Raw genomic sequence first — 24,997 nt, forward strand, 5'->3', positions numbered from 1 at the left:
CCAGCAACAAACAAACCTTTAATGTACATGTTGTTGTTGCAGTTGTTGTTAGTGGTTGCTGTTTGGTTCCCGTCAGCCTATCATCTCCTCTAGGCTTTCTGTCAGTGCCCTCATCTTTGTCGTCTTTGATCTTATCTAGCTATGCCGGTGTTAATTCTTAGTGCCGCTTTTTGTCATTCAACGTCTTCTATTTCATTTTGTGCCTGGGCCCATTTCTCAAAATTGCCATATTCACCATACAAATTAAACGATATGCAAAATCATCAATTTAGCCTACAATACATAATTTTTTTATACATGTCTCTCACTCTGCTTGCAAGTTTAACTGTGTTACTATGGTTACCAATGTTTATAGTAGCGGATTAATTTTGAACTGTAATCAAACTGACTGGAACTACACTGTACAGCTCCCTTCCTGTAAAAACAAGACGCCAGCAGTATACTGTTATTTTTACAGTATTTATACGTAAAATGACTTTACGGTAGTAGTCTGTAAACCAGAAAAACTGTATTTTTCTGTATTTATATAATTTACAGTAAAGAGCTGGCAGCAGAGACGCCAGCAGTATACAGTTATTTTTACAGTATTCATATGTAAAGTTACTTTACAGTAGTAGTCTGTAAACCAGAAATACAGAATACTTCTGTTGTCACACTGTTAAATGATTTCAGAGTCTAATACAGTAAAAAATAAATGCATATTTCGGTGATTTATTTAGAAACTAAAATAATATTGTTTAGGTTGTAAGAAGTTAAAAGTAACAACCTAAACAATATTATTGTAATTTCCAAATAATCACAGAAATATGCAGCATTTTTTACTGTATTAGAAATAACATAAATTTAGCAGTTTCTAAAAATTCTTCATTGATATTTAAAATATCAGTCTCCCAATGAACTTGCCCAATGAATTCCCAGGGCTAAAAACAACTGCTTAAGATATGCATTATTGTGAATATTATGCAAAATAAGCAACAAAAACTTCCAAAATCAAACACCTTTATTTCAAAGAGAAATGTCAATGAAACTTTAATTTTTGCAACGTTACAGATCTTTTATGTGCACAGACATCATTAAACACTCTAAAAACAAAGGAAAACATGCAATCTGGCAATATGACTCCTTTAAACAGAATTTTTAAAACATTGTTGAAAACATTTTACAGAAAACATAATACATCAAGTAATCTTTTCGTCAATGCTAATTTAGACTACATTTATACGTGGGCAACTATTTTCATAAACGGATATTTCAACCTCTCCGGTTTCAAAAATAATTTTGTGCACACATGTCAGTTTTCAGAAAAGTGTTCATTGCCATGTATCCGTGTATATATGCCATCAAGAGCATGCCAAACCTCTAGGTGGCGGTGTAACGAGAAGCTCAAGCCCATACTGTAAAAAAATTCAGTAGAAACTTGCAGCTGGTTGCCGGTAACTTACCGTAGATTTAAATGTATGTTATTTACTGGCAAGAGTTTGTTCAAAGTTAAATAAAATGTAAATATTAACAAGTCTTTATCTTTACAGAATAAAACTATACACCAGAAATCATCATTAACCTTTTTCTGTTTTTTGCTTCAGATTTTGTTTCCCAGAATGCTTTGCTTGATGCTGTTATTTTAGTTTTACTCTATAAGGACAAAGACTTGTAAATGTTTAATGTTCATTTAACTTTGAACAAAATGTTGACAGTAAATAACATACATTTATATCTATGGTAACCAGCTGCAAGTAACACTGTAATTTCTACAGAAATCAGAACAGCAACGAATCACTTTCTGTTCCTCTTTTGAACAAGGTCGCACTTTTGCCGTAGATGTGAGCTCTGGCGCATACTGTGACGTTGGCTGGCTAAACATCCGTTTGTCTCAGTTAACATGCAACCATGTAACCGAAGATTTTCCAAATCTGCACTCTGGCCGAAGACCAAGACGAAGGGAATGTCTCAGTTTTTCAAAATAACCATTTACGTATAAACAGGGCCTAAGTCCATGGGGGGGTGTTCTAATAATAAAATCGTTCCCAGGTCCTGTGGTGTGAACATTCTAATAGTTCAGATACCAAAAAAAGGTACCCGCTGTGCAAATGAGGGCTGTAATCATTGACCCCGGAGAAAGTTGTGTCCCAGTAAATAAAAAATATATATTTAAACAAAAATGTATGCAGATGCCTGCCTATGTATGCCTATCTTCTGCCACCTGCTGGTTCATACCAATAATTACAGTTAGTTAACTTCGTTCATTACAATATCATTCTCAAATGTTAAGGCTTGTGCTGCGTTTACAGCAGCTGCGGTAGAGGCGGCAAGCGCCGGTGATTTACATGTTAAATCAATGCAAAGACGGGATTAGGCATCCTGCGGCGCGGTATGCGCAGAAGGCGAGTTGAAAAATCTGAACTTTGGTGGATTTCCGCGCCACGTTAACCAATCAGGACCTTGCTGTAGTAGTGACGTGATTACAGGAAGGGAGCGGAGTCTCAGCAGAGTCGCAGAAGCCTCTCCCATGACGCGAATTGTCTCGAATTTCACGCGTGAATGAAGCGAGTAAACTCAAATGTTCAAGGGCCCAACTACGCGCGAATATCGTGTTTTTGCCGCCTCTACTGCGGCTGGTGTAAACGCAGCATTATAAAGGCTTATTGAAAAAAATTGGAAACAAGTGTATAGTGGTGTCTGTGGTTACATTTTATTTAATGTTTTTCTCTATTTGCAGTATATTCTTTTTCTAAAAAAAAATATAATGAAAATTACACCAAAAAATACTATTAAAATTAAACTATATGAAATAAAACAATGTTTTTAAATCCAAATTATTTTACATACTGCTGTTGCAGTGATAAGATGCATAAATCATAAAACTTTTTTTTTTACTAATCCCACCACAATATCTGTCATTACTGCTGTAGAGAGTGAAGTTTTGCTGAATTCAGTGGATCAGGATGAAGAAGAAGAGCGGCCATAAGAGAAAGAGGAGATTCTGTGTGACGCTCTTAGCACCGTTACACAGATTCCCCTGACAGCATGAGCCCGTGAAACCTGCATTCGCTTGTGATGTGGCATCACAGACAGATTTAGAGACGCATCCTTTAACAGTCTCTGACAGAGTCCCAACAGTTGCTAATGTAAGGAAAACAAAAGTTGATCAATTGAATTATTAAAAATTTGACCACACAGATAATCTGATAAAACACATAAACCCAACATTTTAAATACATGACCCTATTCTATGTTAAATATATGATAAATATATTTCTGTGATTAGGTAATTAGTAAACCATGTTCTCTGAGTCATGTTATCACATATTGGTATCTCTTGAAAAAAGTGCAATTAAAAATGTAACCTTATCAACTATAATAATGCAAAGAAAGACAGAAAAAAGTGTCTTGATTCTCACCTGTAGCTTTAAGGCAGTAGTCTTCATCTCCTAAACAGTTTAATTTGTTGAAGCAACTCTTCCCATCACAGAAGTAACATTGTTTTCCATTGGGGCTGTTAGAGCCGTAATCTGTAGAAGAAACAAATCTTATTCTTTCATTTTATGGAATAACTAAGCTTGATTCTAGCATATGTACTGTATATATATATTTCTGTGTATCAAAGACATACCTGGGGCGTCATTGTTATTACAACGGTCTGTGGAACAGCATTGTGTAGATGTAACTGTCCTTGTAATTCCGAAGTTAACAGATGCACTTATACAACTCTCTTTCACTTTACAACCCTTAGACTGCATTTTGACTTCATTGCCACCTAAAAAATAATATGATTAATGTTTTGCACCTGACCATTGTGATTTGTAAAGCGTGTGTGTGAAAATTTTTTTTGACTGTCTTTAGCTGCAAAACCCTCTAAGTGCGTGCAAAAATCTTCATTTCTAAAAATGTTTTGACACCTTCTTTACGCTCCTTTCTGTTGTTTTTAATGCTATCTGTGCTTGAAACTAAACCCCTCGAAGAACATTTATGATACTTGATTTACAACCCCAAATCAGAAAAAGTTGGGACACTGTAGAAATTGTGTAGAAAAAATGAATGGAATAATTTTACTAATCTTATAAACTTATATTTTATTTACAATAGAATATAAATAACATATCAAATGTTGAAAGTGGGACATTTTGAAATGTCATGCCAAATATTGGCTCATTTTGGATTTCATGAGAGCTACACATTCCAAAAAAAGTTGGGACAGGTAGCAATAAGAGGCCATAGTGCCTCAGTGATATGAGTTGTGGCCGGCTTCATGGGCTGGCGGGCTGCAGCGCATTGCGCCGATCGGCGGGTAGCTGCGGCGCGGTCGCGCAGAATTATCTGTTTGTTTTTGAATCACGCATGGTGATGTTACTCATGTCATACGTCTGTCTGCGTAGCTCGACACAACGTCAAACACGCATCTCCAGACCACACCACATGCGCTTGTAACGCTAACCAGACACCCAAATGCCGCCATATCCACAATAAAAAAATAAATAAACCCACATGATCATCGTTTTCGTGATCGATCATCGATGCCACGTTCGTGCCCATTACGTACTCGTGCCCATCCCTAATATATATATATATATATATATATATATATATATATATGGCGGTGATGGGAGCTGTAAATAATATGAGTGAAGATGTGGTGTTTAAAGCAACACCAAAGAGTTTCTTTACCTTAAAATAACGTTTCCAAAAAAGTTTCAAACGTTCATCCACTCAAAACAGGGTGAACGGCACTTTCACATTCGCTTTGCAGCCCTCTATTGGCCAAAACCGCACTAAAGAAGTTTCCAACCGTCGGGTCGCGGTCCTGTAGTTCGAGTGAAAACTACAAAAACTTGCTTTACGGCAGACCTACAAAAACTGTTTTGTCCTATTAATGACAATTAATGGCAATGATTTTGATATAAGGTATTTTGGGATTGCACTTAAACTTACATTTAATGACAATAAAAATATAAACTACTCTCTTCTAAAAGAGAACACATTTATTTTTGTAGGCCTATTTCTAAATGTATTTTTTGAGCATTGAAAAAAACTTTGGTGGGTCCTGACATACCCATCTAAGTGGGGCGCAAAACTATAAAGTATGGGAACCACTGCCTTAGAGGATTTAACCTCCAGAGGATGTGAATTACGCAACCTTCTGAAACGAGACACAGCCAGTATATCTATAACTAGTATATCAAGACCTGTTTTGACAGTTTTGGGTGTGGCGGGCAGCAATAGCAGAATTGATGTAGCGGAACAGATATTAACCACATGCTCTTAACACTTATCATATACTATACACCATCAAATACTTTCACTTCAAATCCGCTTAATCCCAGCCTCATGCCATTCAGAAATACCTCATGGCAGTATTGGCTAAGAGTGATGAAACAAGTCTGACGGACTTCACATGAGCTTTATAGTTTTTTTTACAGTTTAGCATAATTAAAAACATTCAGTTGAGTTAAGCTAACATTCATGTTAAATGACCCTAATTTTCATTTGTAGTCTATAATATTTCAGTACATTTATTTTCCATCATTCTGAACTAACCAGTGGATTGTACAATTGTTGCACTTGCACATGTGGCAGTGTCCGGACACGTCGTCTCTTTGCTTTCACAAGAACCCATCATACCTAAACACTCATAACATTGGAGTGAATGTCCTGAAAAAAGAAACAGAATGAGTTAGAAATATATTTTGTAACTAATAAAACATTAAATAGGTTAAGTGTAATTAAGTTTTGTACCTCCAGTGAAAAGAGCGCAGAAGAGAACAATGAAGATTTTCAGTTCCATGTTTGGTCAGTCAGGAGGTGAATAAAATCACAAACCCTTTCAGTGGCTTTTATATGAATAATCAAAAGAGGGGGCGAGGCTTTGATGAGAAAGGAAACTTAAATAAAAGGGGCGTAAGTTTGATTTTGACATTGGTGGGGACATAAATAAAATTGTCTTTAGTTTAGAGCCACATTGTCACAAAGGTTTATTACTGTTTACTTGAACAATATTTAAAATAGTATTTCTGTTGTCATAATCTTATTTATAAAGGTTACAGGTCAAAAACAACAAATATACAATAAGCTAGAGCTGCACGATAAATCGCATGTGATTGTTATGCGCATCTGGTATTTTACCACACAGAGCTGAAGTTCACCGACAAGCAAGCCAATTATCGAATCGCCTGCGATATTAAATGCGATATTGCACAGCTTGTCAGTGAATGAAACAACAAACAAAAAAATATAATTGCTAACTACATACTGTACAGACAGCTCAGTGTGCACCATACTGTACATAAACGAGTCCAGACACACAAAGTTTAAATTTGCTCATCTGCTTAATATGGGATTGTCATATATTGGGAGAAAACACTTTTCCTGGATCAATATGTCACACAACTTGTCCTGTGTTTTGTGCATAAAACGGTTGCTATAAGAACGCTTTCTTCCTCACCACCAGTAGCCTGCAGTCATGACATGATGATCACATCACGTGTTGTTGACAGAGATTTCGCGCTGCGTACTTCCAATTGTAGCCTACGTCAGACAGTGAGTAAAGATAAAGCCAATCATAAGCGATGTGGGTTAGAAAGGCGGGAATCAAGAAAGGGAAAGCCAATCATATTAGCGACTTAAGTTACGGAGGCGGGACTCGTTACAGAGAGCGAGATCTGTTAACCGTTTGTGTACCACAGACTGCGTACACAACGCGGTTATAATCGATTTAAATCCCATTTAAATTATTCCTGTGTAAATTAATGTTACATAAAATAAGTAAAAAGTAAAATACACAAGGCACAGATGGACATCAGTGGTTATATATATATAAAAAATGCAAGTGAAAAGCATAACAGACCAGATATAAATTCTGAAATTCTGTCCTAAATGCTTTTCAGCAGCTTAACAGAGCACGGAAAAAAGCATGAACTTAGTCAAACGTTTATCTCTATTAATAATACACTTGATGTCAGTATCTAACTGTGGTGGTCGAATAAAAGTACTCGTTTAAAAGACTGGTAATGTTTTTATCCTTTTTCTTTTGAGAGATTAAACTTGTTTTCTTTTATCCAGTTGAATTAAAAGATATTTTGTTCAATACACCCCAAAATGTGTTTTTGAATTGCAAGTGAAGCTGAAACGAAATCAAATCTGTGATCAGTTTAAGTTACTTTTTAGAGAAAACGAAACCTAAGAAGTGTTTACCCCTATGCCCCGAGCACCTGCATTTACCAAACCCCTTTACGCCTTACAATCTGTGTATTTGTTTATATCTGAGCATCCGCACTTTGTTCACATTTTTACTGTAAATTAATCACCTGATTTTTGCACAGCATCGTTTTATTGCCTTACCCATTAAATAAATATTATAATATATAATGTTCCATACACCTTCGAATGTAACAAGTGTTCAAACTTCATTTAGATTTGTTGGCATTCTATGAAACCAAAACAAAGTAAAAGTGTTTAAAAAAATAGGCTGTTTAATGATTACAAACTATAAAACACTTCAATTTGTTGACTGACTTAATGGTGTCATGGTCAAAGTTCAGTTATTCATTCAATAGGACAAAAGAACAATAGATTTTAAATACAAATGAAATGTTTTTAAAAAAATAATTGTTTTTTTTATTCTGATAGTCAAACAGAAATGCATATCAGGAGTCTCCAATAATCAGCAAATTCAAAAGTCCTCATACTCTACTGTACAAAGAATCTGCTGCCACCTACTGGTAAATGACCTTATATACAGTTTTGCATTTGTTCACACAAAAATAAAAATTCTGTCATCAATGACCCTCATGTCATTCCAAACCTCTATGACTTTCTTTCTTCTGAGGAACACAAAATAAAATAAATTTTGAGAAATATCTCAGTAGTTTTGTGTCCATAAAATGGAAGTTAAAGGTACAAATTTAGTTTTGGTTACCAGCTTGGACTACTGAAACTATTGGCGAGACAAATACAAACTACAGACCAGACTTGGCCTGCAGAAAACAACATCTTTATTGTCAATGCAATGGTAACACATCCAAATTAAAGACAACAAAAACAACAAACATTTAATATAAAATGATAAAGAAATAAGCATTTACTAAGAAATATTTTATGAAACACAAGTGAATGGTTTGGTAACATATGAATAATTACAATAATTTATCTTAGTTTAGAAATTATTACATTTTGTCAAATGTAAAAGCTTACAAACGCTTATTGAAAAAAAATCGAAGCAAGTGTAGAAGTGGTGTGATTACATTTTATTTAATGTTTTTTCTGTTTTCAGTAAAAATGTTTCCTACTGTACCAATATAACACCAGAAATACAATGGAAATGATGCTAGATTGAATAAAACATTGCCTTTAATTCCAAAATATGCCACAGTTGTAGTGATAAGCTGAATGAAGCTCTTTTATTTTATTAATCCCACCACAATATCTCAAATTTATGGTGTAGAGTGAAGTTTAATTTAATCTACTTTAATAAATAATGAAGAGAAAGACAGTCATTTATTCAGTTTATACATTTTAATTTGTTGAAGCAAACTCTTCCTATCACAGTACTGTTTTCCATTGGGGCTCTTAGAGCTGGAAACTGTGGAAGAAACAAATCTTAATCTTTCATTTGGATGCTTAAGCTCAACCTGAATGCTTAAGTCAAATGAGCCTCCTTCTGACCGCCTGTCACCCTACTACAGATAATGTGTTTGTTTACATACAGACTCATTGTGCAGTAATTAAATGATTAGAAATTGATTATTTTACACACTTTTCAGTCTAGCTATTATCACTTTGGTGACCTGAATACGTAAAATATAGTCACGGTAATTCTAACACTATGTGCACAGAAAGCTGTTACTATACCCAGTTAACATTATGGCTCCGAAAGTATTCAAATAAATACCCCTTAAGTTGTTTACACAAGGACACAGCCAATATTTCATTGAAAAATAAGTGTAAGTAGTCATAAACTCAACACTTAACAGTATTTTTGAGGAGTTTCTGAGGTGTCTGTCGTCCTGAAAGAGACGCAGTTTCCTCTGCTGCTGATTAAAAACTGTTGGCTGTGTAATTTTTTTTTATGAACATGTGATCTCTACTTTATTATTATTATTATTATTTTTTTGCCTACATTTACTCAAATAATACAATCCAAAAATATTATGTAATGTAAGACATGGAACTTACTTGTTTTTTGTAAAATACAAATTGTCATGTCTAGTTTTTCATCTTTAAGGCCTTTACTGGCCAGCCACACAGTGGAGTACTTTGATGCATGTGATGGAGCGTAAAATATGCTGCTTAAGTGTTTTAAACCTCTACATTCTTATTACTTGCAAATTTATCAAAGTATTTTAATGATTTATGGATAATTGATGAATCATTTTTATGTAGTAAAGCACACACATCAGCAACAAACAAACCTTTAATGTACATGTTGTTGTTGCAGTTGTTGTTGGTGGTTGCTGTTTAGTTCCCCTTCAGCCTATCATCTCCTCTAGGCTTTCTGTCAGTGCCCTCATCTTTGTCGTCTTCAATCTTATCTAGCTCTGCCGGTGTTAATTCTTTCTGCCGCTTTTTGTCATTCAACGTCTTCTATTTCGTTTTGTGCCTGGGCCCATTCTCAAAATGGCCATATTCACCATACAAATTTATTGATATGCAAAAATCATCCATTTATACCTATAAATAAATTTTTTATACATGTGTCTCTCACTCTGCTTGCAAGTGTAACTGTGTTACTATCGTTACCAATGTTTATAGTAGCGGATTAATTTTGAACTATAATCAAACTGACTGGAACTACCTGTGCATTAAACGATTCTACTGCACAACTTCCAGCCAATCAGAATGGAGTATTTAAACAGCCCGTGGTATAAATATGAATGAAATATATATACACTAATCAACATTTAAAGTGGATCAAACCTTAATAAAAGCTGTCTTTTAAACAATATCTGTTCTTGTGACAATGTTGATGAACTTTTTTGATCCACTTCAAATGTTGATAAGTGTATTTAAGAGATTCAACTTTTGTTTGGATTTTGTGTTAGAATTTTTTTGCATGTACTGTACAATATAGTCCAGAGCTTTACAATAGTCTTTATCTCTGGACCCAGATTTACACTGAACATCACCAAAAGTAAATAAAACTGTCCTCTAAATCAATCACTATTTTTTTTTTGGTAGTAAGTCTTCTACTTTACCACACAAAACAAAATTGGTCTTGACTGTTTAGTGGTCTTTTAGAAGAAGATTTAATTCACAATCTTTGTGCTATTCCTTAATAAATGGTCCTTGAATACTTTAAACAGTGGTGGTGTGAACGTTCTAATAGTTCAGATACCATAAAAAGGTACCCGCTGTGCAAATGAGGGCTGAAATCATTGACCCCGGAGATCATTGGGTACAAGTCTGCATTAAAGTTGTGTCCCAGCTGTGCAAATGAGGGCTGAAATCATTGACCCCGGAGATCATTGGGTACAAGTCTGCATTAAAGTTGTGTCCCAGTAAATAAAAAAAATATCTTTAAAGCAGATGCCTGCATATGTTTGCCTATCTTCTGCCACCTGCTGGTTCATACCAATAATTACAGTTTAGAAACTTTGTTCATTACAACATCATTGTCAAATGTTAAGGCTTATAAAGGCTTATTGAAAAAAATTAAACAAGTGTATAGTGGTGTCTGTGGTTACATTTTATTTAATGTTTTTCTCTATTTGCAGTATTTTCTTTTTCTTTTTTTAATTATATATAATGAAAATTACACCAAAAAATACAATGAAAATTAAGCTATATGACATAAAACATTGTTTTAAAATCCAAAATATGTCACATACTGCTGTTGGAGTGATAAGATGCATAAATCATAAAACATAATCTTTTTTTTTTACTAATCCCACCACAATATCTCACATTTATGCTGTATTGAGTGAAGTTTTGCTGAATTTAGTGGATCAGGATGTAGAAGAAGAGCGGCCAGAAGAGAAAGAGGAGATTCTGTGTGATGCTCTTAGCACCATTACACAGATTCCCCTCACAACATGACAAGCTCGTGAAATCTTCATTCCCTTGTGGTGCAGCATCACAGTAGGATTCAGAGACACATCCTTTAACAGTCTGAGACACAGACCTATCAGTATCTAATGTAAAGAAAACAAAAGTTGATCAAGTGAATCATTCAAAACTTGACCACACAGATAATCTGATGAACACATATAGAATGCATACAGTAAATATTCATGGTTATGGATTTCACAAAACATTTTAAATACATGACCCTATCCTATGTTAAATATAGGATAAATATATTTCTGCGATCACTAGATACACTCTAAAAAAACAAACGGTGCTATATAGCACCAAAACAATTGCTTTGGATCGTAACGATAGAAGAACCATTTTAGTGCCATATAGCACCGGTGAAGAACCAGTGAAGCACCAGTGAAGCACCAGTGAAGCACCAGTGAAGCACCAGTGTAGAACCATATAGGGGCCATATAGCACCACATATGGTTCTACATAGCACTATATGGTTCTACACAGGTGCTTCACTGGTGCTTCACTGGTTCTTCACCGGTGCTATATGGCACTAAAAATGGTTCTTCTATCGTTACGATCCAAAGCAACTGTTTTGGTGCTATATAGCACCGTTTGTTTTTTAGAGTGTACTGTAAATTAGAAAACCATGTTCTCTGATTCATGTTATCACATATTGATATGTCTTGAACAAATAGTGCAATTAAAAATGTAACCTAATTAACTATAATAATGCAAAGAAAGACAGAAAAAAATGACTTGATTCTCACCTGTAGCTTCAAAGCAGCGGTCTTCATTTCCTAAACAGTTTAATATGTTGAAGCAACTCTTCTCATCACAGTAGTAACATTGTTTTCCATTGGGGCTGTTAGAGCTGGAATCTGTAGAAGAAACAAATATTATTCTTTTATTTTATGGAATACCTAAGCTTAATGCTAACATATGTATGTATATATCACCTAAAGGATTATTAGGAACACCATACTAATACTGTGTTCGACCCCTTTCGCCTTCAGAACTGCCTTAATTCTACATGGCATTGATTCAACAAGGTGCTGAAAGCATTATTTAGAAATGTTGGCCCATTTTGATAGGATAGCATCTTGCAGTTGATGGAGATTTGTGGGATGCACATCCACCACATCCCAAAGATGCTCTATAGACCCCTTCACGGTTCACGTCACAGGCAGTTTCCACTGCGCATGTCGGGGTCAGAAAAGCCATTACAGCAGATAGAGTTGCATATTATTCGGTATCGTCAAAAATGCCTACTTACGTCGTGGGTTGTGAAAATCGCACGAGGTCTTCCGTTAAGTTTTCGCGATTCATGCAGAATCTCAAAAACAAAAAAATACAACATCTGCAGCTGCAAGCAATTAACGTGCAGACTGAAACAATGCAAATATCAAAGAGGCTTGTGTTTGTAGTGCTCACTTCATTTGAGGTAAGTCATCATTTTTCAGCCCTGTTAGACTACATTATAAAGCCTGGATGGTATGAACAGTTTGACCCCATGCTGCGCGCGCACCTGATAGTCATTCAATGTTTACAAACTTTGAAGGGGTCTATTGGGTTGAGATCTGGTGACTGTGGGGGCCTTTTTAGTACAGTGAACTCGTTGTCATGTTCAAGAAACCGATTTGAAATGATTCAAGCTTTGTGACATGATGCATTATCCTGCTGGAAGTAGCCATCAGAGGATGGGTACATGGTGGTCATAAAGGGATGGACATGGTCAGAAACAATGCTCAGGTGGCCCGTGGCATTTAAACGATGCCTAATTGGCACTAAGTGGCCTAAAGTTTGCCAAGAAAACACCCCCACACCATTACACCACCATTACCAGCCTGCACAGTGGTAACAAGACATGATGGATCCATGTTCTCATTCTGTTTACGCCAAATTCTGACTGTTTCAACAGAAATCGAGACTCATCAGACCAGGCAACATTTTCCCAGTCTTCAACTGCCTAATTTTGGTGAGCTCGTGCAAATTGTAGCCTCTTTTTCCTATTTATAGTGGAGATGAGTGGTACCCGGTGGATCTTCTGCTGTTGTAGCCCATCCGCCTCAAGGTTGTTCATGTTGTGGCTTCACAAATGCTTTGCTGCATACCTCGGTTGTAACGAGTGGTTATTTCAGTCAAAGTTGCTCTTCTATCAGCTTGAATCCCAGTAAACTGAGCAGATTGTGAAATACTCAGGCCGGCCCGTCTGGCACCAACAACCATGCCATGCTCAAAATTGCTTAAATCACCTTTCTTTCCCATTCTGACATTCAGTTTGAAGTTCAGGAGATTGTCTTGACCAGGACCACACCCCTAAATGCATTGAAGCAACTGCAATGTGATTGGTTGATTAGATAATTGCATTAATGAGATATTGAACAGGTGTTCCTAATAATCCTTTAGGTGAGTGTATATATAGTTATGTGTATAAAAGACATACCTGGGGTGTCTTCCCTATTACAAAGGTCTGTGTTACAGCACCTTCTAGATGTAACTCTCCTTGTATGTCCGAGGTTAAAAGATCCACTTATACAATGCTCCTTCACTGTACAACCCTTAGACTGCTGTTTAAGTTCAGTGTCACCTAAAAAAATAATATGCTTAATGCTTTACACCTGACCATTGTGATTTGTAAAGCGTGTGTGTGTGTGTGTGTGTGTGTGTGTGTGTGTGTGTGTGTGTGTGTGTGTGTGTGTGGGTGTGTGGGTGTGTGGGTGTGTGTGTGTGTGGGTGTGTGTGTGTGTGAATGATTACCTTGATATTAGTTCATTAACAGATTCATAGTACATTTATTTCGTGCGTTTGATTTCAACTGTAACATTTTCAGCATTTTAGCTAAGTAGTAGCCTAATGATACTCATCACCTGATAAATGGCTATTAAGAGTACTGCATTACAGTAAAAGTTTGATTTTGAGTGTGTTTGCGCCCACCCAAATTTTTTAGCACCAGCCGCCGTTATTTGCCAAGTTAAAGCTGTAATTAATGTTTACAGTGTAAATTTTTAACAGACGGATAAATGACGGTCATTTTCTTAAGTTAAGGCTCACACACACTCCGTCCGCTTTAAATAAAGTAGTGCCATTGTATTGCTTTTATTTAAATTAATTATCACATTAATTTAAATTCATTATTAAAAGAAAGAGACAGAAAACTGAAAGAGAAAGACCCGACGGGGAGAGAGAGAGAGAGAGAGAGAGAGAGAGAGAGAGAGAGGGGGAGATAGAGAGAGAGAGATGCGTGCGCGAGTTACCTGTGGCTGTGTGCGTCTCTTCTTTAAAGTCTATCCCCTCGTTGCTTATAGCTAACTTAATGATTCTTTAATTGATTTATTAAAATAATTTATAAATTACAGGCAACACTGACAGTGACAAGGCAATCTTTATTTGAACTAATCATGTCATTTATTTAAATGAATTATGTAAAGTGTGAAATAAAACCGCATCTCTAACCACGATTATAAAGACACGTTGAAATGCATTACATTAAATGAAAACAAAAATCAAACACTTTAGTGGATCCTGACCAGAGGTGGAAAAAGTACTAAAATATTGTACTCAAGTAAAAGTAAAGTTACTTTAATAATATTTTACTTAAGTAAAAGTAAAGTTACTTGTCAAAAAATCTACTCAAGTAAAAGTAAAAAAGTAAGTGATTTTAACTTTACTCAGAGTAAAAGTTACTTTTTTTACAGCGGGAAGAGGTGAAGGATTCTAGTATAGTTCAAAAACAACAAGGGAATATAAATCTCAAACTAGTTGTTTTAAATTGTAGGAACGTCTTTACAATTAAAGTGCAACAACAAAAAGTTAATAAAATAAAAAGCTTTTTTAAAGTAAGAAATGTTTAAGGAATTGTTTAATGATTTTTACATGTGAGTTATGCACTTTTGAAAGGTGGTCAGCAGCTAGTAAATACAATCACTATAGTAAGGTTGTAATTGATGTATTGCTGGTAACATACATTATTTTATTAAACTATATCTAGTTTAAATGAGCATATAATGAGATGAGTGCCATGTCTATATACATTTGACACGTTTATTATCTTCTAACTTCCCTGACCTGGGTACCTGATGTCAGACCTTTATTCCTCTCTCTCTCTCTCTCTCTCTCTCTCTCTCTCTCTCTCTCTCTCTCTCTCTCTCTCTCTCTCTCTCTCTCTCTCTCTCTCTCTCTCTCTCTCTCTCTCTCTCTCTCTCTCTCTCTCTCTCTCGCTCTCTCTCTCTCTCTCTCTCTCTCTCTCTCTCTAATGACCTGCGCATTCTCGAGGACGTTTTGAAGTTTGACTTGACGCGAAGCTGCTAGACCTCGGAAGATAATGCGCATGGTATTAAAAACGCGTCGTGCAAATGAGCGGTAAAAACCGGGTGGCAATTTCGTACAAAATTTGAGACCGCGCGGACAGTGCGCGTACAGTCCGCGTACAACAGCGCATGCGCGTGAAAATATTTAGACAGGACACTCCACTATAAACAATTAAACAAAGTAAATAGACAGCATTTGCACACACACTATCGTTTTTCTTCTTTAACTTTTACTTCTTCCAAGAACAGAAAGCTCTGGAGCATGTTTGTTTGATTCTTGTTCTTTGTTGTCTTGTTGTTTGTTCTAAAGTGTGTTTGTAATGGTGGATCGGTTACTTTTCTTCACCTATCCTAATGTTTTAATGTACTGTAAATGTCACCAAATCAGTGCTGTCCTGACGGGCTGGTAGAGTAATAATTTGAATAAGAAATCATTTGTATTGCGTATAGTGTCGAACGCGGCCGTCCGCGTGTAGCCGCGGGGAGTATACTCAAAAAGCTGCGCGCGAGCCGGACGCGGACGCGGAAAAAAGGTATATCCCGGCCTTTAGCGCGTGCCTGTCTCATCCGTCTCCATGGTTCTTTTTGCGCGTTCCCCCGCGGGCCCCGCTCATCAATCATCCGTTGCGCGTCTTTATCACCTTGCTTTTTTTTACTCAGTAACTTATATGATTTAAAATGTAGCGAAGTACAATACTTTAAACCAAACATACTTAAGTAAAAGTAAAAGTACAGATTTTAAAAACTACTCAAAAAAGTAAAAGTACACAAAAAAACTACTCAATTACAGTAACGTGAGTAAATGTAATTCGTTACTTTCCACCTCTGGTCCTGACATAGATTATACCTGTCTAAGTGGGGCGCAAAGTTATAAATTATGGGAACAACTGCTTTAGAGGATGTAACCTCCAGAGGACGTGAAGGATGCAGCCTTCTGAAATGAGACACAGCCAGTATATCTACAATAACTAGTATATCAAGACCTGTGGGGACGATTTTAGCTGTGGCGGGCAGCAATGGCCGAATTAATGTAGCGGAACAGATATTAACCGCATGCTCTTAACACTTATCATATACTATACACCATCAAATACTTTCACTTCAAATCTGCTTAATCCCAGCCTCACGCCATTCAGAAATAACGGTTTCATGCAGTATTTGTTAAGAGTGATAAAACAATGATCATTTACAAGAAACAAGTCAGATGGACTTCACATGAGATTTTTAGTTTTTTAATGTTTAGCATAATGAAAAACATTTAGTTGAGTTAAGCTAACATTCATGTTAAATGACCCTAATTTCCGTTGGTAGTCTATAATATTTCAGTAAATTTATTTTTCATCATACTGAACTCACCTGCGGAGTATACAACTGCTACACTTGTACATGTGGCAGTGGCAGTGTCCGGACACGTCACCTCTTTGTTTTCACAAGAGCCCATCTCACCTGTACACTCATAACATTTGAGTGAATGTCCTGAAAAAAGAAACAGAATGAGTTAGAAATATATTTTGTAACTAATAAAACATTAAATAGGCTTTTGTGTTTTGTACCTCCAGTGAAAAGAGCGCAGAAGAAAACAATGAAGATTTTCAGTTCCATCTTTGGTCAGTCAGGAGGTGAATAAAATCATAAACCCTTTCAGTGGCTTTTATATAAACGATCAAAAAAGGGGGCGAGGCTTTATACACTCTTAGAAGACATTGAACCTTTAGAGTTAAAAAAAGAACCAAGAAGTTCAAATATGGACTTGTAGTAATTTTAAAGGTTCAAAATTGAACTTACAGATTCTATAAATACCCCTTGGTTATTTAGACAGTTCTTTTTAGAACCTTTGTTGTGGTCAAAGTGTTCATTTTAGATCCTGACCTTTTTTGAAGGTTCCTTTATGAACCTTTTCTAAAATGGAGTCAGACTGTTAAGATTTTATAATTGTATAGGCTAATAATAAAAATAACAACAAACAATATTTTATTTGCTATTACAAAAGGAATAAAAGAAACATGTAAACATGTAAGAAAACATGTAAAACCTATTTAAAACTGAAATATACATAAAACCACAATATAACATGCACACACGCGCACACACACACACACACACACACACACACACACACACACACACACACACACACACACACACACACACACACACACACACACACACACACACACACACACACACACACACACACACACACACACACACACACACCTCTCATAATGGGAGAGGGAGGGTGTTACTGCGCCTTCATAAGCACACAGTAATGGAAGCAGAAGAGACGTTTCTATACAAGCAGCAATGGTAAGTACGCAGACAGGTTTTCCAACGTGAGCAACAGCAGTAGACACAACGGGCTTTGTTATACAGATATAAAGATTTTTGGAAGATGAGCAATTCATGCATGAGTAAAAATTGTGACTACCAACCCCGGTCGCCCCTACGTCAAGTTGGAACGTGACGTGGAGGTAAGTAGGGGAGATCGTGGTTGGTTGTCACAATTTTTACTCATTCATGAATTGCTCATCTTCAAAAAATCTTTCAGCAGTAATTCATACATGAAATGAAAACTTGGGGTCTTGGCATTAAATGTGTATACTTTTTACTTTTAGAATGTATTGTAACAGGAATTAATTAACCATCAAAGACACTCTAGGGCTTTTCACACCTGAAATTGTTAACCCTGGGTTATTCTAAAACCAGGGTTAATGGAATCCTGGGTTATTTTTTCATGTTTCACACTGTTCAAACTTAACCAGTGGTTAAGAGATAACCCTGGTTATTCATAATTTGACGTTTCACACTGTGCATTCCTAAACCAGATGCATAGTCACTCTGCGAAATCTCCGCCAGAGATCGTGCCTCGACGCAGCCTTCAAATACACATGCATACACGGGTAAGAGTATACCTCTTTAAGGTAGTTTGTCTCTCTCCAAACCTGTCTCAATGGTTTGTTTCCTCTCCTTCTATACTGCAGCAAATCCTCTCAGTGGTTTCTATTCGTCCGCCTGGCCATATAACACACTTCTTCGCCACAACGCCCTTCTCCAACCATCCACAACAAACAAAGAACAAGAACAACTTCCTGTGTTTCACACGCTCCTTTTATACTTCCTGCTTCCTGTGAACCGCCCAGTCAGCGTTCGCCACATCAGCACACACACCTGACGCTTGTTTTCACTGATTTCGTTGCCCGGGATTACCCGGAAGTGATGGTGTTTGTGTAAATCGGTCCAGGCGAAACTTTTCTTCACAACTTTGGTTCTGCCCCCATAGTCACTCGTGACATCTGTCTCTGTGTACAATGCAGTGTTACAGTGTTACATCTGTTTTGATTGTCTCACCTCCATAAACCACTAGATTGACCTTTTCATTTGGATCTACGTGCACAGAGTGGTCAACTGAACATTTTTCTGGGCTGCACATTACATTTGACACCAGTGTCCACTTTTACCTTAAGTTGTCCATTTCCGTTCTTCATTGCAAATGTGGCAAAGATTTCCCCCTTTTGTGTGGGTGTGAGTATTGTGTCACAGTAAAAAGTGTCAACAATTTGATAATCTGGTTCAATGTTAAATTCATTTACTTTGCATTTCTCTTCTTCTGTATAGAGTGCGGGCTGTGGGGCGAGCTGTGGCCTGCGCTGGTACAGAGCGACAACATCTAGCAAAGTGATTTGTTTTTCCACAGTTGTTGCATATCTTATTAAAAGCAAAATATTTGCTGCGGCCAGGTAAGTGTGGCCATTTCCATTGCCACAGCGAGCCTTCTGAATTGAGCACACTTCAGCTTCCTTATGAAGTTTCTTAGAGCTTTTCTCCGACTGTTCATGGAGCATACTAATGCTAACTGCCAGTTCAAGAGTGAGCTTTTTTCACGTAATAGTTGTTTGCGGAGGATGTCACTCTGTATCCCGCAGATGATATGATCCCTGATCAATTCATCATGGAGTGCGCCGAAATCGCATTTCTTTGCCAGTATTTTTAAAGTAGCGACATACGTTTGAATCGACTCACCTTCCCTGGCTAGCGGTGTTAAAAGCATGCCTGTCCATAATGATGTTTTTCGCTGGCAAACATAATTCAGCAAACTTTACCAGTAGTGTCTCCGGGTCTTTGTAAATGATTCTGACTTTTCAACAGCCTCCGGGCCGGCAAGGTTCAGCAGGATGTAGGCTTGAACTTTCTTAGATTTATCCGACAATCCTGCGTTGCAGTAGATTGTCCATTCTTTCTCAAATTTCCGCCAGTTGTCGGCAATGTTGTCATTAAACAGTAGTGGATCGATATGACGGAGTCCTTGAGCCATTATCAGACACTTCTGACACCATGTAATGTGTCGTATAATTACACATGCAGCTCGTGTGAGTGTCAACACTAGACTGGTTTATTTACGTTACCCATTTCACCAACAGGGGTCGCCACCCAGTGACATTAACATCAACACTGATATTTAAAGTGACAGTGCATAACTCTACAGTTCCTAAATCAATATGTCACAAAACTTCCTGTATTTTGTGATTAAAACGGTTGATATAAGAACATTTTCTTCCTCACCACCAGTGGCCTGCAATCATGACATGATGACACATCACGTTTGTTGACAGAGATTTCACGCTGCAGACTTCCAATTGCAGCCTACGTCAGACAGCGAATAAAGATAAAGTCAATCATAAAGCGATGTGGGTTAGAAAGGCGGGAATCAAGAAAAGCAAAGCCAATCATATTAGTGACTTAAGTTACGGAGACGGGACTCAGGGGCGTCATGCACCAATTTTTTTTAAGGGGGCACAGTGTCAACAGCTCACAAAAATTTGTGCATACACAGACATCAAACGAAATATTATAGAGCTTTCAGTCTTTTCCATGGCACTTACATTTCTAACAATCTGAAAACCCCTGCTTTCATGCAAAAACCTCCAAAATAAAAGTGTTGACTAACTTTAATATCAAATACTATTCAATCGGAATAATGACACACTTGCATAATATTTACATCTGAAACAGCATGTTTTATTTATTTAAGTCTTAATGGCTTGTTTAATTGTGTCATTAATGCATTTTGCACAACAACTGCATTGTCATATAAAATGTATGTAATTTTAAATCCATAAAGTATATAAACAACGAAAATGACATAAGCTATAGCCACGTGATTGATTTTAATGTTCAATAATGATTTTAAAAAATATGTTTAGATAAAAATTATTAGACGAAAGGATTTTTGCATTACATTTTACCTCATATGTGAGCATGTGAGATTCCGCGCCCGCGTGAACTCTGGCGAACTTTGCGTTGTGCCAAGAAGATGAATCTCTACTAATATAACGTTGAGACGGTCACATTTAAAACCATACATTTTCTACACAGAGGAGGTCAACTGCACATTACCGTACTGGGGTTTGGAAATGTGGTGAGCGTTTCTAACACGTTTTAATTCCTCAGATAGCCAAATGCAGCAGCAAGCCAGCAACAGGGGAGAGCTCGTGAGCGCGCCCAGCCGCTGATGACGTCTGCAACTGTGCTGACTGCAGCACTAGCTGCCGCCACAATAAAAGTAATGTAACATGATCAAAACGGCGAAAATCTCTGAAAAGTGACAAGGATGCAGCACAGAATGTATAATAGTGTGCATATTAAATAGATTAAAAGTCAAATAACAGATTAATTGGACGCTTATTTGATTTTGAGGTTGGATGCAAAATCCATTGGCTCAAAAAAACCAAGGGGGCACGTGCCCCCTTAGTTTGAATGGGCATGACGTCTCTGACGGGACTTGTTGCATAGAGCGAGATTTGTTAACCGTTTGTATACTACAGCTTGCGTTATTTTTACAGAAAGCTTAGCTCTTTTAATGATACACTTGATAATACACTCTGGCTTTTTTTAAAGCTATATACAGTACCTAAATGTGGTGGTCAGATAACAGTACTCTTTTTAAAGACTGATAATGTTTTATCCTTATTCTTTTGAAAGATTAAACTTGCTTCCTTTTGTTCAGTTGAATTAAAAGATACATTTTGTTCAACACACCTCAAAATGTGTTTTTGAATTGCATGTGAAGCTGAAATTAATTCAAATCTGTCATCAGGTACTTTCAGAGAAAATCAGTTCAGTTCAGTTCAGTTCAGTTTAATTAATTGTCACATATACTTTGCAGTACAGTGAAATGCTTGTGCCACAAGTTACAAGGGGTAAGAGGGAAAGAAGAAGAAAAAAAAAAAAAAGACTAAAAACACAGAATAAGCAATAATTAATAAATAAGCAATAAATAGTATAAAAGGTGAGAATGACCATACATACATACATACAAAAGAAACAGCATTCATACATGTGAGACCTGAAACATGTACAAACATAAGAAATGCATGTAATCACGATAAAATATAAAATATAAAAATCTGTAATACATAGATACCATAGTGATGACACTAGCAATTGTATTAGGATATGAGGACTGAAGAATTATATTAAAATGTATTACTGAGGAATTATAATTATAATGTATTATTAAGAAGAAAAGTTCAAGTCACTGAGGAATTAAGTTAAAATATACATGAATTCAAGTCACTAACCATTCAATAATCTGATAGCCTGGGGAAAAAAACTGTCCTTAAGACGTGTCGTATGGGAAGTCATGCTCCGATAACGTTTACCAGAGGGGAGTAATGAAAAGAGATGATGAGCTGGATGATTTAAGTCCTTAATGATAGACTCCGCTCTACTCCTGCAACGCACAGGGTAAATATCTGATAGTGAAGGAAGGTCAGCCCCAATAATTTTGGAAGCAGACCGAACTGTCCTTGATAAGAGTTTGAGGTCACGGGTGGACAAATTACCTAACCATACTGTAATGCAACCAGTCAGAATGCTTTCAATAGTGCACCTGTAAAAGTTGATGAGAGAAGTTGTGCCCACCCCAAAGCTTTTGAGTCTCCTCAAAAAAAATAGTCTCTGTTGGGCTTTCTTAAGGATGCATGTTGTATTGAGAGACCATGATAAAGAGGAAGTGATCTGTATGCCCAGGAACCGGAAATTGTCAACTATCTCCACAAATAAAACCTAAGTATTGTTTACCCCTGAGCGCCTGCATTTACCAAACCCCTTTTCTGACATTTACGCCTTTCCAACTTACAAATGATGAAATCAACAGAAGCTGTGTTTATTTGTTTATACCAGAAATGGCATCCACACTTTGTTCACTAAACACATTTTTACTGTAAATTAACCACCTGATTTTTGCACCGCATCGTTTTATTGCCCTTACACATTAAATAAATATTTTAATAAGTTATGTTATCTCCCACCCCTTCCTTACACCTGAATGTAACAAGTGTTCAAACTTCATTTAGGTTCACTGGCATTCCATGAAACCGAAACAAAAAGAAAACTACAAAGTACCCAATAAAACAATTTGTTTGTTGACTTATTGGTGTCATGGTCAAAGTTCAGTTATTCATTCAATAGAAAAACAACGGCAAGAAAAAATGCTGTGAAGACAATAATTGATGGTGTAGAATGTTCTGATGCAATACTAATATCAAAAGAGATTACTGATTTTTATGAGAGCTTATACTCATCATCATCTTCAATTTTAGACTATAACTACCTTCTAGAAAAAAATTGGTCAATTTTTCCCTCAAATAGATGAACAATTTAAGATCACATGATGCAGAACTAGCAATTGCGACCTCAGACTTTTGGACAATTTACGACCTATTTCTTTATTAAATACAGATTACAAATTGTTAACTCATATTTATAATAATCGCCTAAAATTTGGATTGTCCAAAATTATCGAGGAGACACAAACTGGATTTATTAAATGTAGATCTATATATAACAATATTCGACTGGTTTTAGACCTGCTAGAATACAATAAAGAGATAAAAGATTATGGGGTAATTTTGTTTCTAGATTTTTATAGATTATATATACTAAAGTCATTTTGACGACAACGGGCTATCCGCCAACGTAAATTTTTGCGGAGGCATTCAGAAATCATAGCTGTTTCTCAATATGCGTTCTTGTCTGTACTTGTGTTCTTGTGAAACGTCATCAGTCGTGGACCAAGTACTGTTCCAAATCAAAGTTCGCATCAAGCCCAAGTTCACATAAAATCCCCGGATTTGTTCTTGATCCGGCCATTTTATCGAGGATGCATCAGAGGTGACTTGTGTGGACTTATGACAGCGAAGTTTCCCAGAATGCTTTTTGCGTCAGGAGTTCGTTCTTCTGAGTCTGAACTTGCAAGTTCGAACTACGAAGGACACAAGTCCAAGTTCACTGTAAAAAATTTATATTTTAAAAAATTGTGGAAACTGAAAATTAAGTATTGACTCAACATATTCCTTTCAAATAATTCTCCCCAAACAAAAATATGCATTGTGGTAATTAAAACTTAAGGTATTGGGGTAAAACAAAAATGTATATTCACAGAACATATTAAACTCTGCTCAGCCAATTTATCATGTCAAATGAAAAAACTGAGTTTGCTGAATGTAGTTTGAGCCAGAAAAGCGTATGGCAATGCAGCTGAGATTAATTGGCTTGGGTGCTCGGGAGTTGATGGTCGGCATTTTCTACAATAAAGTTATGGTAAGTACTTAAATATTTACATTGAATTCATTTTTAAGTATTTTTAAAGTCATTTTCAAGTTAAACTGAGTGAAAATCTGAATAATTACAGCATACAAACAAAAAGCATATGATGTTTTCTCCTCAGTGTAACGCACCGAGCTAACGCTTCATTTAGTGAGGAAATGGCAAGGTAACTACAACTTTCACAGTGAGTATATTATATTTGTATTTGTTATATAACATATTTGTGTGAAAACTGTTTTAGGTGTGTTTTTTTATTAAAAGCGGCTGCGCCACGCCCACACACGTGCACACATAGACATGAAAGGCTGCTTGCAACCTGCACCTTTCTAGAGAGAAATTGCCGTGTTTTTTAAATAAATGCATATATTACAAGTGTAGGGGCATCTGTATTTGGCCTGGACGTAACGAAACAGGCGCATTGTATACATGTATTCGACTGCATGCAGCAATGTGCAGACAAATCAACCCATGATATCAAAGTTCCGCGAGAGCCATTCAAAAGCTTATATCTCGCGTTACATTGATCTCATGTGCCAATCGATCTGCCCCGCGCATGCTGCCGTCGTCATCTTGCATCAGGAAATCCACGAGGGGTAGATATGAAAAGGACGCTCTCTATCAGCTGGTGTTGTAAAGCTGCAGGTGATACTCAACGTCGCGAGTCTCAAATATGTGCACGAACACCGCCCACAACGGACGAGATGTTTAAATAATCAGCGCATTGACTGTACTGTAAGTAATCAAATATTAAACCACCCTTACCTTGGCTTCATTTGGTACATGAACGCTCAGTGATACTTTTTTTTTACTTCTTACAGAATACTGAGGCTTTGGAGATTTACGCATGTGACATGAAAATGGGAATTCATGAAACTCCGAGCAGTTGCTGATCCATGTCAAGATTCATTTCCATGAGCAGGTTGTGCTGGAAAAATTTGCGAGACTTTATGCCTTTAATTTGTAGAATGTTTTAGGTGTTTAATGTTAAACTGTTTTGAGGCATTGTTTAAATGTTTAAAGTGTTGAAAGTAGTTTCATAAGCTCTTACTTCATGTGAGAATGTT

The 24,997-nt window shown here is 36.6% G+C and overlaps 1 protein-coding gene across 2 annotated transcripts in view; it reads right to left on the reverse strand.

The window, feature by feature from the left end:
- Positions 1 to 2,673: 2,673 nt before the first annotated feature.
- The window catches only part of LOC135721523 (urokinase plasminogen activator surface receptor-like), a 56,409-nt gene continuing 34,085 nt past the window's right edge, over positions 2,674 to 24,997 (reverse strand). The window contains exons 1-5 of one of the 2 annotated variants that reach the window (XM_065243826.1): positions 5,731 to 5,879; positions 5,533 to 5,646; positions 3,611 to 3,754; positions 3,399 to 3,509; positions 2,674 to 3,120 (exon numbers count right to left, since the gene is read on the reverse strand). In XM_065243826.1, the coding sequence (XP_065099898.1) occupies positions 2,930 to 3,120; positions 3,399 to 3,509; positions 3,611 to 3,754; positions 5,533 to 5,646; positions 5,731 to 5,779 (609 nt within the window). In that variant the 5' untranslated portion in view covers positions 5,780 to 5,879 and the 3' untranslated portion in view covers positions 2,674 to 2,929. Of the gene's footprint in view, positions 3,121 to 3,398; positions 3,510 to 3,610; positions 3,755 to 5,532; positions 5,647 to 5,730; positions 5,880 to 24,997 lie in introns of those variants that run through there. The other variant, XM_065243827.2, reaches the window with a different exon arrangement.

Source organism: Paramisgurnus dabryanus, chromosome 18, assembly GCF_030506205.2.
Source record: "Paramisgurnus dabryanus chromosome 18, PD_genome_1.1, whole genome shotgun sequence".
Lineage (NCBI taxonomy): Eukaryota > Metazoa > Chordata > Actinopteri > Cypriniformes > Cobitidae > Paramisgurnus > Paramisgurnus dabryanus.